General features: G+C 40.7%; 1 protein-coding gene across 1 annotated transcript in view; it reads right to left on the reverse strand.

Annotated features, from left to right (window-relative positions):
• pth2ra (parathyroid hormone 2 receptor a) overlaps window positions 1-15191 on the reverse strand; it is a 79423-nt gene that overhangs the window by 49658 nt on the left and 14574 nt on the right. Inside the window, exons 3-5 of the mRNA XM_030758117.1 lie at window positions 11205-11315; window positions 8546-8670; window positions 5135-5232 (exon numbers count right to left, since the gene is read on the reverse strand). Coding sequence (XP_030613977.1) covers window positions 5135-5232; window positions 8546-8670; window positions 11205-11315 — 334 coding nt within the window. The remainder of the gene's footprint in view (window positions 1-5134; window positions 5233-8545; window positions 8671-11204; window positions 11316-15191) is intronic.

The raw sequence follows: 15191 nt of genomic DNA on the forward strand, positions 1-15191 counted from the left end.
TTTTGGAAAAGAAATTTTAAAATTTGTAGCAGTCACTGATAAATGCCTGGTTACCGGGCACAGTCGGACACATACTTTCAAAAAGGATTGAACTGAGAGTCGGTTGCCTTGTACTAACAAAATATAACACACAAAAATCACAAAAGGCAGCAAAGCAGGGGGAAAAAATGGTCATGGCGTATTACAACTTTGACAGCGCACAGGATCAACAGACAGTGTCCCTTTCACATTCAATTCCACCACAATCAAATTACTTAGTCTTTCCAACCAGGCTGTATAAAACAGCTGGCATGGTATTGACTGATTAGCTGGAACACTTACATTCATTTTGGTGAGTGTGCGCTGCTACTTTTTTAATCTTTTGATCTGATCATTTGGGATGCGTTTGCATGACACTGCACAGGGTGTGTATGACTTAGATGTTTAATATTAGTAGTAGTAGTAGTAGTAGTAAAATTATACATCCAGATAAGATATTGGAATATTAAGAACAGAAACTATTGAATCTCAAAACTCTCAACATGTAATGGTCCTGGGTCTTGAACCCAGTGTTTTGAGTTATTTGGTTCCTTGTGATTTTATTTATCATTATAACTTCCCTTTGTCCTTTTACATATTGTTTAGTATGTTCTTTAAATCTCATTCTTGGTTGTCTTGGTTGGTTGCTTCATTTATCTACTTTCTTGGTTGATTAATTTTTGTAACCTGAATATTGAGGCCTTTAAATCTTCTTATACTCAAGTCTTTATGTTGTTTTTGGAGTTTGCTTTCTTAGTGTTTTGGAACTTTAGATTCATAGATTAAAAAAAAAAAAAACTTTAACCAAAAAATTTTGTGTCTAGTAATTCTGAATCTTAATGGTTGAATTATTTGACTTCTGATGGTTGTTTACTTCAAAGGTTTTTTATTTATTTTTTTAAATTAATTTATTTTTTTGGTTACTGTTACAGTGTCCAGTTTTGTGTTCCTAGGTTGTAATAAGTCTCAGTTCCTATTTTGACTTATTTCTTGTACAGTTCCTACTGTGGAAATCGAGGTACACAGAAACAAGCTGTCTTTGTGAGTTCTATTTATCTTTCCAAAGGGGTCAAACAACAGTACAAACAACGTGACAGTAGGCTCCATGTTTTAAGACCAAGAGGGACTGCAAGCCTCGAATATTTATATATATATCTCTCTGCCATGGTCACAGAGTGCTGTTTGAACAGTGTGTAATAAAACATTGCTCATACATCAACATGTGGCATTTCTGAACAATTACATGGAGACAGAATATGACAGTATGTCACAACTTTTCATTCAGCACGGTCAGTCTGACACAGAGAGGAAGCAGAGTCTTAACATTTTCTATTACGTTCCCTCAGTCTCTCTCTCTCTCTCTCTGTTCTTCATCTGTCTCGTCTCTCTATGCTTCTGTATTTGTCCTTTGCGTTCCTTTGTCCCTCTTAATAATTGAGTTCTGTCTATAGTAGTTATCTTTTAGCTATTTCCTGTTTAATTTTGAAGCCTGATTTCCCATCATGCCTTAAATCAATTTAACATCCACCTTGTGTTTACCCTGATTGAGCTCACCATTGTAATCCCTCTCACCTGTTCCTCATCACCCTCCTGTGTGTAATTCAAGGATTACCTTGTGTGTACTTAGTATCGGTACATGTTTCCCTCCCTGCTCTTCAGCCAATATAAAGGCTCCAGAAGGTCAGATTTGCTACATCCACCACTGCTCCATGTCTCCCTGAGGGCACCGTTGTCATGATCGTGGGCCGTTGGCCCAGTGAGCCTTATGTTTCTTTGAGTTGTGTTTTTTTTTTTAACGTTATGAATTTGGATTTTAGTTTGTAATTGTTTCCTGTTTAGTTATCTGTGTTAGTTCCTGTTTCCCCCATGTTGTCTTTCCTGTGGTCTGTGTCCAGGTGTTTGTGATTCCCATGTCCTCCTGTTTGGTCAGTGTTCCTGTGTTTTGTTGTCTCATGTCTTTGTCCCTTGTCTCATGTTTTGTTTCTCTTTCCAGTGTTTCCCTGAGTGTGTACCTTGTCTGGTTACTTCCTGTTTTATTTTGACAGTCCTTTGTCTTGTGTGCTTGTGTTTAGTTTTGCTTCCCCTTGTCTCATCTGTAATTATGTTCAGCTGTGCTCCTCATCTGTTGCCTGTTCCCTCATTATCCCGTTGTGTATTTATTGTCTGTGTTATCCCTTGGTCCTTGTCGCATCGTCGTTTGTTCCTCCTGCTGTGTGTCTGAGTATTTCGTGTTTCTGTATAGCTGGCTCCCGTCCAGTGTTTTGTACCTCCTGAGTTTAAGTAATAAACCTTAAGGGTGATTTTAGTTTGTGTCTCGTGAGTCCTGCTTTGAGGTCACAGCTTCAAACCTGACAACACTACTAGCTGCGCTGCCACTGAATTTTAGTGCTGCACATAAATCAGTCTAATTCTTTTATCAGTATAAAGTACCTTTTGGTGTCCTCATCAGAATCAATACATTATTGTTAACATGTTTCAAAATAATGAAAATTTTAGATATTATTATAAATGTGGATACACTGACACACACATCAGTACAAAAACAAGTTTCTTAAAATGAATTTCACAAATTTTATACCATTTTCTTTGGTTGGATGTATCTGTTTTTGCTATGGCCCACACGCTGGTCTGCTCCTTTCAAGCAGTCTAATAAGGCAGTAAATGGCACAAAATGAAAATACTTTTTAAATGTTCTTATTACTCTTATCAAATTCTTGGGTAAAACAAACCATTTTGATTTTTTTGTCTCCATTTTTATTATTTTATTTAACATTTTGTGCATGACCATAAAACTACTGTCCATTCTGTCATCATGGAGTAATTGCCCCTTTAAGAGACCAACTAATGAAATCAGTAACAGCAACACCCTGAATCTGTCTTTCTTCAATGGAGGTTGAAACAGCTGCGGCAGCTACAGTGAGCAGCTACACTTATATTTCCTAATTTTCATGTAATTATGTTGGTAGTTAGGTGTGGTCAGCCTTAACATGTCCACCCTGTCAGAGGAAAAGCTGATTAATAGAAAAAGTTTTCAGAAAGTTTAAATATATTTTTAAAAGCAGCATGTGGTCTCCTTCAATAACCAGTAACTTTGGTAGCTGATGGTCCACCGTGTGCTTCTTAGAAATTAATCCAATAATGTCCACCCTGTCATTGTCCACCATGTCGCCAAACCCCACATGACAGGGTGGACTTTGTATTGTATAGTTGGGATTTTATTTTATTTTTTTTTTTTTACATATTTTGATGAGATGGTGATAATTTTAAGAGTTCTTTGAACTTTTTTTTCTCAAATTAGGCTCATACTGCTAAAAAGGGTCAATCATTGGTGAGCTTTGTATTGTCTTTTTAAAGCAATGAGTCCAGGTGGAGCAGCATGGCAATATTGGGAACACCAAGATGCTGCCCTAGACAGAGGAAGAGATGGGATAAAGACAGAAACATTGGAAAGAAGAAGGGTATCCCTGAGCTCAGTGAGACAGAATAGGGGGGGAAATGGAAAAAAAAAGAGAGAGAGACGAGTATCCTACTGCCTTAACTTGCTGTGGGAGAAATGCATCAATACAATTGATATATTTTTTTTTAAGTAACATCCTTGTTGCTACAAGATTCCATCCATTCATTTACTTCCGCTTATCCTGTTCAGGGTCGCGAGGGGGCTGGAGCCTATCCCAGCTGACATAGGGCAAGAGACAGGGCACACCTGTACAGGTCATCAGCCTGTCACAGGGCTAACACAGAGAAAGACAACCATTCACACCTATGGGCAATTTAGAGTGACCAATTAACCTAACCCCAGTAAGTGCATGTCTTTGGACTGTGGGCGGAAACCCACGCAGACACGGAGAGAACATGCAAACTCCACACAGAGAGAGAGAGAGGCCCAGGCCAAGGTGGAATCAAACCTGGACCTTCTAGATGTCATTCTAACTGTGAGGCAGCAGTGCTAACCACCACACCACCATGCTGCCCTCTGCAAGATTATGTTAGTCAAATGGCAACTGGGCACAAGCAAACAGTCACACAACTTAAGACAAAAATGCAGGAGAGTTTGCATACGGTACAATGAAGAACTTAGGAAGTGACTCCCATAGAAGCAATTTCTCATACACTTCCTTTTGCCACCTTAGACCCTATTATAGATCTTAATTGGGATACAAAAAGCTTATGAATGTTCATATTTATATTTTGTAATGTTCACTTTTGTTGAGAAAGCTCTTAACAAATCTATTCATGTCAGCAGTTAACACATTTTTGTCCACCCTGTCATCGTACTGTCCACCCTGTAATTTTTCAGTTTTTTGAAAATAATCAAGTTATCATCACAAGTTAGTAAAAGATTTTATTTATTTATTGGACGGGTTTACCTGCATTCAATTAGATTTATGTATTTAAAGCTTTATTGTTCTTTGTGTTTTGTCTTTGTGTTTCCTGCTTCAGATTCATTTTGAACCTGCGGCTGAGTTTACCTCCCTGAGTTTATTGTTTAAGCGCCAGCTTTTATTAATAGAAGGTTACACAGTGGTTGTTTTAGCACCTTCTTGTTTTGTATCCTGCTTTTGGGTACAGGATTTTTTTTTTTTTATTATTTATACTTTTCTTTAACAGGCCCAGCAGAGACACTGTTCAGTGTTTTAGTTTAGATTTGTAATGAGCACATCTTAGATTTCCATATGCAGATGTGTGGGATGGCAGTGCCCCCAAACACCACACTCTGAATTCGACTAATTAGCATTCTGCCATTTTAAATATACTCAACTTTGCATCCTCTAAATGTGGGTAGAAACGGTTCATGTGAGCAGCAGGACACAAATATTCCAGCTAAAGAGAGAGCTGACAGAGGCATCATGAGAATATAAATATCCCTGGTTGCTGAAGAATTTTCATAACCTGTAAAGTGCATGTCTGCAAGGCATTAAATGTTATTTTTAAGTTCCTGCCACTGCCAATTTTCCGAATACAAAGTAGGATGAGCAGAAACAGTAGGAGTGCTCTTCCCTCTGTCATTCCCTTGTTTTCTTTCTCCAAAAGCTCAGAGATGGTTTTTGTGATTTAAACTGCAGTTTGTCAAAAAGATAATTCATCATTTAAGCAAAACCAAAAACTGCTCTCTTACCGGAAGTATCCAATAATCATGATGGCCACCAGCAGAGAGGTGAAGGACACGGCATAGCCAATGGTATACATGACATACAACCGCTCAAAGAAGTCTTGCTGTGAAATTAAAGAAAAACATTTATTATTTAGTCCACTCCTCCTGGAAAAGACTCATACAACATGCACAAGCATGACTCTCAATAGGATGGTAAAAATGTGTCAATGAGAACAAGAAAGCCCTCACAATTGGGGTTTAATTAAAACAGAAAAATGCTTCAGCATTACATCCCTAATCTTTGATAGAGTAGAAATGACTTCAGGAGTTTTAAAGATGAACACATTCCCCGGAAATCTAAGATAATGTAATCTCTTCGAGGACTGGTTAGACTCAGAGCAGCCAGAAGATTTAGGCGATACCATGAACAAAAGATGGCTATAGTACTCTCCCTGATATTTTGTTTTCACAGAGCAGATGACATCCCTGGCATAGTATCGTCGCTTAGATGAATAGGCTGATGTATTGAATTAAATTAAAATGCAAATTTTATAACGGCATTATTAATTTTCTTGACAAGATTCTAATTCTTTGTAAAGATATATGATGATGGAGGAGGATTCAGGCTGGAATAATCCATATTTTTAAAGCAACAGACCTGTAAGTTTTTTTTTTTTTTGTAAACCATGTCTCAAATCAAACTTGAGACATTGAGTACAGGTTAGGTTTATCTTTAAAAAGTTGTACAAGTCTCTCAATGTCAGTTGTGATTTCACAAAAGCGCCAGCTCATCTTTCCAAATCAAGTTTGTCTATAACATACTAAAAGTTGTGCAGACTTTTATTCATAAAGTCATTACTTTTTTTGTACAAAACAGCCTTGCTTTTTGAATCTGTAAGTCAGCACTGAATGAAGATATATGATGGAAGCTTATCTGTTCACTCAGGCTGCAAATGAATATCACTCTTCATATTTGTCACTCCTCCAAACTTAAGTGTCTCAGCAGAGTGAGGTTTCTGCAGCAGCACACCAAGTCTTTTTGTTTCCTACTACAGTACACCCACTTCAAACATGAGGCAGCCAAAGTTAGCAATTAGTTGGTGAACAGAGCAGCAGTTAGCACCTAAAAAGTCAGACATTTCCCCCTGGAGTCATTAGAGACAAACACAGAGACCAAAAAAAAAACACGTGGCCGCCAAAAATATTTTTAAAAAACTCAAAATACTAATGATGCTCTATCCTTCTGTCTGTGGTATGAATAATAGCTGCTGTAAAAGGTGATATGATGGCATGTTAATGTCACTAATGCAATGTCAGGTTGGGTAGCATGTAATCCATGTACATGTATGTGAAGCAGCCAAATCAGGGAACGCTGGTAGATGAAAGTAACTTTTAGATCAAATATAATTTAAATGCCTGCAAACACAGACAGATGAAAGAAATTTCTCCAGTTATTAAGATTTTACAGTCTGCTCTGTCCTCAAATGCCTAAAATATCAAAAGCTAAAATTGACATTTTCATTAAAAAAAAAAAAAAAATCATAGCGAACAGCACACCAATCATTATGGCTGCAACTAGGCATTATTGATTATGTCTGATATTCAAGACAAGAAGCCTGTGTGATTACTTACTTTTTCACTCTTGGTTGGAGCACATTTTCCATATTTTTTAAATAAATCTGCTATATAATCACCAGCGTCTGAGAACACACTTTATTTGGTTTCTTCATCAAATGTCTACTTTGTATTTTATTAAGGGGGAAAAGCGCATATGTGGATGGAAGGAACCCAAGGAGGTGTAAGAAATGCTTTTTGGGAGATGATTACAGAGCTGGAAAGAATCCTGCTACACAAACGTTGGCAGTATTTTAGACTTTCTTTTAATCATTTTTCTTTTACAACCTGAGAAGGAAAGCATAATGAACAGCTAACAACTCATAGTTATGCAGCCTGCGATGAGAGGCCGAAAGCTTACTTTGCTTTGTGTTAAGGGATAACAAGGAAAAAAAAAAGGTAGAAACCTCTGCTTCAGAAGATAAGGAGCTGTTTGGTTGTTAGACACCCAGCAGCTATTGTTATTGACAGGCTGCCACCTCTGCTAAATCTACTAAAAATCTGCTTGCATATGTTATTGACCTACATGCAATGCAAAAGTCTCGACTCACCTCTCATTTCTTTACATCTTTTAGGAGAATGGGAGATGAGGCAGTGACTTATTGAAATATGTGTAAACATACATGGAATATAGTACAGTACATGCGCCAAAAACAGAGTTTCTAACAAGCTTCAAAGTCAGTGTTTGGTATGACCTCGTTTATTCTTCAACACAGTCTGAACTCTCTTATGCAGCCTTCTTGTAATTTCTTTAGTCTTCAGGAACAGTTCTCCAGGCTTCATTCAAAGCTCTTCTTTAGAAGTTGGCTGACTTTTCTTCTCTTCTCTGTCAAGATGATCCCACACTGCTTCAATAATGTTGAGGTCTGAGCTCTTGGGAGGCAGTCCATGACTGGTAATGTTGTGTGTGCTTTTACTACATAGGTAGTGTCTTTGGGATCATTGTCATGCTGAAAAATGAATCAGATGCTTTCCACATAGTATTGCATTGTGGATCAAAATCTGGCAGTACTAATCTGTGTTCATTATTTCAGTAATTTTGACAAGATCTCCAACACCACTGGCTGAAACGCAGCCCCCTTACCATGACAGAGCCATCACTCTATAAGACCTGTTGCCACTTATTTTCAGTCCAGTTCTTGTATAATTTGGCATATCTCAGCCTTTTCTACATGTTTTCCTTCTTTAAGAATGGCTTCTTGACAGCCACCCATACACTGATAACATTTCTCATGAGGCTTCAGCCGACAGTGGATGGATCAACTGAAAAGCCAGATGCATCTCTCAGGTCCTGTTTCAGGTCTTTGCTGGATTTTCTTTACTGGTTCTTAAGGAAATGACTTTCAGATACTATTCATCTGCTGATGATAGGTTTTTCAGGCCTGCCACTTTTTCTTTTGTCCTCCACTTGTCCATTTTCCTTAAAATGTTTAGGAGCACACCATGCCAGGTTTTCAGCAAATAGCTCTTTAGGAATCACCTTTTTGGTGCAAAAATACTATTTTATGCCTGTCAAACTGTGTCATCTTTGCTATTTTTCATAGTTTCACCTAACAAATTGGAACAATTTGTGTTTTTGTGATGGCCTGCTAATAGCAAAGTGCCAAAAGATACAATTTAAAATTGGTTGTTTGCCAAGTTGTCGGTTTTACACACAACACTCTCTCAGGACAACTTTAAAAATTACAAGAAAGGCTGACTCCTTGGAAGCAAAATATAAAGGAACTAGGGGTGGCTCAAGACTTTTGCACAGTACTGACACTGCAAAAAAGATATTTAACAAATACAGATGCTGCATTAATGTTTCATATTGATACTTACTCTCCGGTCTTCATCACTGAAGGGCTGAAAAAAGCGTAAACACTCTGAGTAATTGGTCCATGTTTTGTTCCATTGGTCCACAAACACCCAGGAACCATTGACGTCACACTTCCTGTAAGCGTGTCCTACAAATGCCCATTTTGAAAAGATGTGGGACAATTAAAATGAGTTTTAGAGAAAAAAAAAGACTATTATTAAAGCAGCTCACATTGATAGAAATATATTTAAAGAGGTTTAAGTAACTAATGGATAAATCCCCTGCACACACATCTCTTCCTATATAGGTGGTTTGAAATTGGTAATAACAAAATAAATAAATATATGCCTCTTCTTGGGACTGTGTGGTCATTTATCAAAAATACTTTAATCTCTTAAAAACCTTTTTACAATCAATTCATCATGCCTCTCACTGCAGGAAAAGAACAGATGTAAATAATGCTATTAGTTATTAAATTCTGTTTGGCTAATTTTATTTGGCTGATTCAAATGAGCCTACCTGTGAAGTGCATAAATGTTAGCAGGTTTTGTCTCAAATCAAACATGGCATGTTCTGGATTTACTGGAAGTGGTGGTTCTGAGGTTTAACTGTAACTGGAGCTCTAGTCACCAAATTTTGTAAACATCTAAGCAGAGAATCCCGGACCTCCCTCTCCCCAGCCACCTCCTCTAGCTTATACAGGGGAACACCGAGGCGTTCCCAAGCCAGCCGAGAGATATAATCTTACCAACGTGTTGTGAGTCTACCCCAGGGCCTCCTCCTGGTAGGACATGCCCGGAACACCTCACTCAAGAGGTGCCCAGGAGGCATCCTCTTCAGATTCCCAAATCACCTCTACCGGCTCCTTTTAATGAGGAGGAGTAGCAGCTCTACTCTGAGCCCTTGTTAAATGACTGCACTCTTCACACCATATCTAAGGGAGAGGGCCAGCCACCCTTAGGTGAAAGGTCATTTCTGCCGCTTATATCTGCAATCTCATTTTTTCAGTCACTACCCAAAACTCTTTTCCATAGGTGAGAGCAGGGATGTAGATTGACCAGTAAATTGACAGTTTTGCCTTTACGCTCAACTCTTTCTTCACCATGACAGACCGGTTAAGTGTATCACTGCAGCCATAGCCCCAAGCCATCTGACAATCTCCCACTCCCCGCTTACTCATGAACAAGACCCCGAGATACTAAAACCCTTCCACTTGGGGCAGCAACTCATCCCTCACCCTTTTCCAGCTGAGAACCAGCCTCCGACTTGGAGCTGCTAATTTTCATACCAGCACTTGGCTGCAAACCATTCCAGTGTGAGCTAGAGACCACCACCGGATGAAGCCAACAGGACCGCATCATCCACAAAAAGCAGAGAGATTCTGAGGCCACCAAGGTGGAAGCCTTCTGCCACTTGGCTACACCTAGAAAGTCTCCATATAAATATTGAACAGAATTGGTGACAAAGAGCACCTCTGGTGAAAATGAGGCTGACTTATTGCCAAAAATGTGGACCAAACTTTGTACATGGATTGAATGACTTGTAACAACAGGCCAGACACCCCATACTCCCACAGCACCTCCACAGGATACACTGAGGGATGTGTTTGAATGCCTTCTATAAGTCTACAAGACACATGTACAGTACCAGTCAAAAGTTTGGACACATTCACTTATCCTCAAGCACCCCACAGAGTGACTCCAAGAAGGCTGAGTACTCTGAACTGTCATTCAGTGCATAAGTGCAAACAACAGTCAAGGAAACAATGTTTTTGTCCACCAGGAAAAACTCCAACATACAGCCAGGGCCTTCACCTTGGTTGCCACCCAACACACACTGCACCCAACCCCTACGGCACCTCATACAGGTGGTGGGCCTAAAGGAGGGTGGGCCCATGTCTCCTCTTTGGGTTGCACCTGGCCAGGCCCCATGGACCAGGGCCTGACCACCAAGCGTTCTCCCTCAAGCATCCTCCCCAGGCCTGGCTCAAGGGTGGATCCCTGGTAACCCTATCCGGAGCAGGGTAAACTCTTCCTTTGATATTCCTCTCCTAAGGGTTGTCCGAATTACTCTTCGTCTGATCCCTCATCTTGGAACAATTTGCTTTAAAAGACTTTACCAGGGGTCCCCCTGGGATGACTGGAATGTACAACCCTGTTCACCATGAAGAACTGGCAATTCGCAGATAGAAATAGAATAATCTAACATTTATGAACACCAAAGAATGCCAAAGCACACATAATAATACCTGGAAAAAAATCTGCTGTTTTAGTTAGTTAATGTCTTCACATCTGCATCGACAACCTCCTTACACAGCAAAGAAGTGTTTGTCTTTCCACATTCAACTTGTTGACCATTAAGAGTACAGCAGGGCCATCATAAGTGCACTTCATGCCCTTAAGATAGCCAGTGTGAGTATGTAAGTTTGCAGACTGAGACCCCTCACTATTACTATGGTAATAGTCACACCTGCTTTTCTGACTGGCCAGTGACAAAAGTTTAGGACTATTAGTACATATGCTAACAGTGCTATTAGTACTATTGTTACTGTAATCCCCATGATTGTTCCACCCAACTTTACCTGATTAATGGCATCAAAAATGCAATGGAAAGAATTTGTACCAGTATGTGGCCTATGTTCTAATGAGTGCTAGTAACCATAACTACTGGCAAAGGGTTAACCTTGATGATTGAAGTCGTAGATGTAAGATGGGCAGGGAACCTTGGTAATCAGCCCAGGGGAGCCATGGGGCCAACATATAAGACCATCCCAGTCTGGAGGGCACACCTCATCTGCAGTGAGAAGATGAAGAAATCAATACACATGTCTATCTGGTACCTGATATATATATATATATATATATATATATATATATATATATATATATATATATATATATATATATATATATATATATATATATATATATATATATATATATATATATATATATATATATATATATATATTAGGGCTGCAACGATTCATCGATTAACTCGATTAAATCGATTCTAAAAATTTATCGACACAAATTTACTGTGTCGATGCTTCGTTTAAACTCTGCAGCGCTCAGCTGTCTCGGTGTAAGCGGCGCTCCTCACTAGCATTAGCAGCATTTGTGCTGACGTTTTTTTGTGGGTTTATTGGGGGCTGGCAAACCAACATAGAACTGCATTACCGCCACCTACTGGACTGGAGTGTGAATCACTCACGTATACACAAGCACACATTCTAAAAAGCTCTCCGTCGCTGCGATGGATTTCATTTAACACAGAGTGGATCATCACTAGAGTTGCCACCTGTCTCGTAAAATACAGAACCCCGTATGTTACGGGACTCCGTGGAATACGGCTCCGTAACATGCCGTGTTCCGTACTTTACGGGACGGGTGGCAACTGTCGCTGACATGCATTTCCACGCCTCCACTGCTCTCTGTGTGTCTGTGTGTGTTGTGCTCGCTGAGAATTTCAGCTGCTATTTTTGTCTTTACTTCAGCTGTAGCTACCAGAACTGGTTTGCTAGCGAGCGCGGGCCATTAGCACTAGCGATGGTTCGGTACCGGAAGGCCCGCCCCCCCAGGACCGAGGGGCTCCTTCAAAATATTTTTTATACTTTAATCCCTTATTAGTGACTAAATATAGACCTGCAGTAGAAACGTATTTTCGAGAATGCTTGTGAATACAAAGCATTACACCATTACTCACACATGCGCCATGGCTCCCGCAGCCACTAGTTTTTGAAAACACTCATAGCAGGCAGCGGTTTTAACTGCGCAAGCGCAAAGAGGCAAAGCTGTGACGGTGAGCTCAAGTAGTGAAAAAGGAAACGTTTTTCCAGCGTCCAAAACAGCAGCTTTTTCTTTTAGTAACCACCATTAAATCTGTGAAACAGCTGGAGGTCCTTCATCAAGCACCTGATCAGCAAGTATTAAGGTGAAGAAAAGAGAACTTTGTAGCTGCTCCATTCACCGCTGTTTGTTCACATGGCGAGAAACGGCATTACGGAAGTTAAAATATGCAGATAAACTGTTAATAAAAAAAGTATTTCTTATCCGATTACTCGATTAATCTCTGGAATAATCGATATAATACTCGATTACTAAAATAATCGTTTTATGCAGCCCTAATATATATATATATATATATATATATATAAATTTTTTTTATACTAACAGTATGGGCTTCAAAATTTTTAGTTGATATATCCATTTACATTGTAATGTGAATAAGCTATACACTCACCAGCCACTTTGTTAGGTACACCCATTCAACTGCTCATTAATGCAAATATCTACTGTCAAAAGTGTGAGGTCCCCAGCTCTTAATTGGGATTATAATTTTTGTCTTTTTCTCTACTCACTTTTATTGTGTAGGATTAAAGTTTCAAAGGAGCTGGAGGACTTTGTACTGAGTCACTACTACCCCATTTGGACTCTATTCTTTCATTCATCGCAACATCAATTTCAGAAATCAGCATGAGCATAGAGTAAATTAGTTAGTTTAAGATAAAATTAATGCTGTGTGATGGTGTGATTCTTATTAATTGATTGAGCTTTTGCTTTGCCCCTGTTAAATTGCTTAAATAAAGTATCCTCCATTCAAAAGTCTAAATTGTGGACGTTCCCGTTTTTAATCTTTGTGTAACAGTAAAGGAAACCTTGTCAATAAGTATTACATCTCTTCAATGGTTCTTACAGGTTACTCTAGCCCTTTAAATTAAAAGATCCCTGAGGGCTGTTTTTGTCCCTCGCACTAAAGTATAACCTAGGCAAATTACCAAAAGCAAGGATTGCAAAGAGGAGCTGCCATTAATGGGAGTGACTGACAAATCACACTTGGCCTGCAAGGCTATTCAGACGGAGTTTCATCAGAGGAAGCGTGATAGACATCCAGAGGTAAGCAGTTAGAGCTACAGGCCCCATTTAGACGGCACTGTTTCCACTGGAAACGGTGTCGTTTTGATGCGTTTCAGCCTTCCGTTTACATGATAGCGTTTCACAAACAATCTGCGTTTACACGGTGACACGTGAAACGATGAAAACGATGCAGTTCCCAGGCCAGTCCACAAGTTAGCGTTGGTTTTCGCTTTGCAAAGCTTGTTTATGAAAGACGCGCATGCATGGAGGGACACAGTAGGAAGCGCGGCAAATTGTTCATTACTTACATTACCGTTTGGCCAATGTGAGAGGATTTGTGTAGACTGACGATGAGGTTGGATCGCTGCTGCACACAACGCTGAATTACAAAACGGTAAAAACACAAGAAAAGCACAAGAAGCACTCGTGAATCCACGAGTACTGTTTATCAGTTTGCGGATGTGCAGAAAACTGTGGCCGTCGCAACCATAGTGCGCATGTGCAAGTCGCCCGTTTTCAAATCACCCCGGTTTCAAGCGTTTACACGAGAACGCAAGCCGGTGCGTTTCTGAAACGCTACACTCTGGACCCCGTTTCCGAAACACATCGTTTTCACTCCGTTGTCGTGTAAACAGGAGGCTGAAACGCATCAAACAGCGTCGTGTAAACGGGGCCAGTCTCCTCACCACTGGCTTAAACAGTTTCTGCATTGCCTGTTGGGGAATACCCCTTGGAATCAGAGACTCAAAAATAAACTTTTACATGGAGAGCCAGTTCAGACTGGTCAAGCCACACTACTCAGCCAATCACATGGCAGCAATTCAGTGTGTTCACGCATGTAGATATGGTCACAATGACCTGCTGAAATTAAAAGCGATTTAAGTGACTTTGAATGTGGCGTGGTTGTTGGTTCAAGACAAGCTGGTCTGAGTATTTCAGAGACTGCTGATCTGCTGGGATTTTCTGACAAAACAAAAACATCTCCAGGGTTTATATTGTAGCGATTCTCTTAGTTAGAGAGCGTGTTGATGTTGTGGGATTTCGGACTGTTCGGGAGGTTCGTGAAGGCAGCATGGAGAGAGAGAAAAGACCGAGAGCTTGCCTGTGTGTGTGTGTTGCTGTTCCGTTGTTGTAGTTGTGGTTGGCGTGGCTGTGGCCTACAGCAGCCGTTTTCCTGCTAATAAAGACGACCTTTGTTGTGAACATCGCCGACTGTGGAAGTGTGTTTACAACGTTACATTGGTGTCAGAAGTCAAACTGCTAACCGTCGGCTAGCCCTGCTTCGGCTACCTCAGTTGACAGCCTGCGCTAACTATGGCAGCGCAGCGAGATGTGGCCGGGGCCCGCCCGAAGATCAAGAGAGAGGCTATGGACAGTGACTTTGGGGGCACGCTGGGTCCTGAGGGAGCGGACAGTGCCGGGGAGCGTTTGGCCCGCCTCAGACGGACTGCCAGAGGCCTGGCGGCCTCCGCTGGCTTTAGCCCATCGACTGCAGGAATATACGCGGGCGCGGAGACGCCCGCCCCGAACAGCGCGGGGCCCGTGCTTGGCGATAGTGGCGCCCGGCCCTGCCAGGCAAATGTGAAAACCCCCAAGTACTCCGGTAAGGCTGACTGGGAGGCCTTCCATGCTCAATTTGAACTGTTAGCGCATGCTGCGGCCTGGTCCACAGACACTAAAGCACTCCAGCTAGCCTTGTGCCTCACTGACGACGCTTTGGCATGCCTGCTGCTGCTTAGCCCAGCGGAGAGGGGTGACTACAGGGCTCTGGTTGGTGCTCTGCAGCGGCGGTTTGGGCAGTGTGGCCAGCCTG

The sequence above is a fragment of the Archocentrus centrarchus genome, chromosome 21, assembly GCF_007364275.1.
Source record: "Archocentrus centrarchus isolate MPI-CPG fArcCen1 chromosome 21, fArcCen1, whole genome shotgun sequence".
NCBI classification, from domain to species: domain Eukaryota; kingdom Metazoa; phylum Chordata; class Actinopteri; order Cichliformes; family Cichlidae; genus Archocentrus; species Archocentrus centrarchus.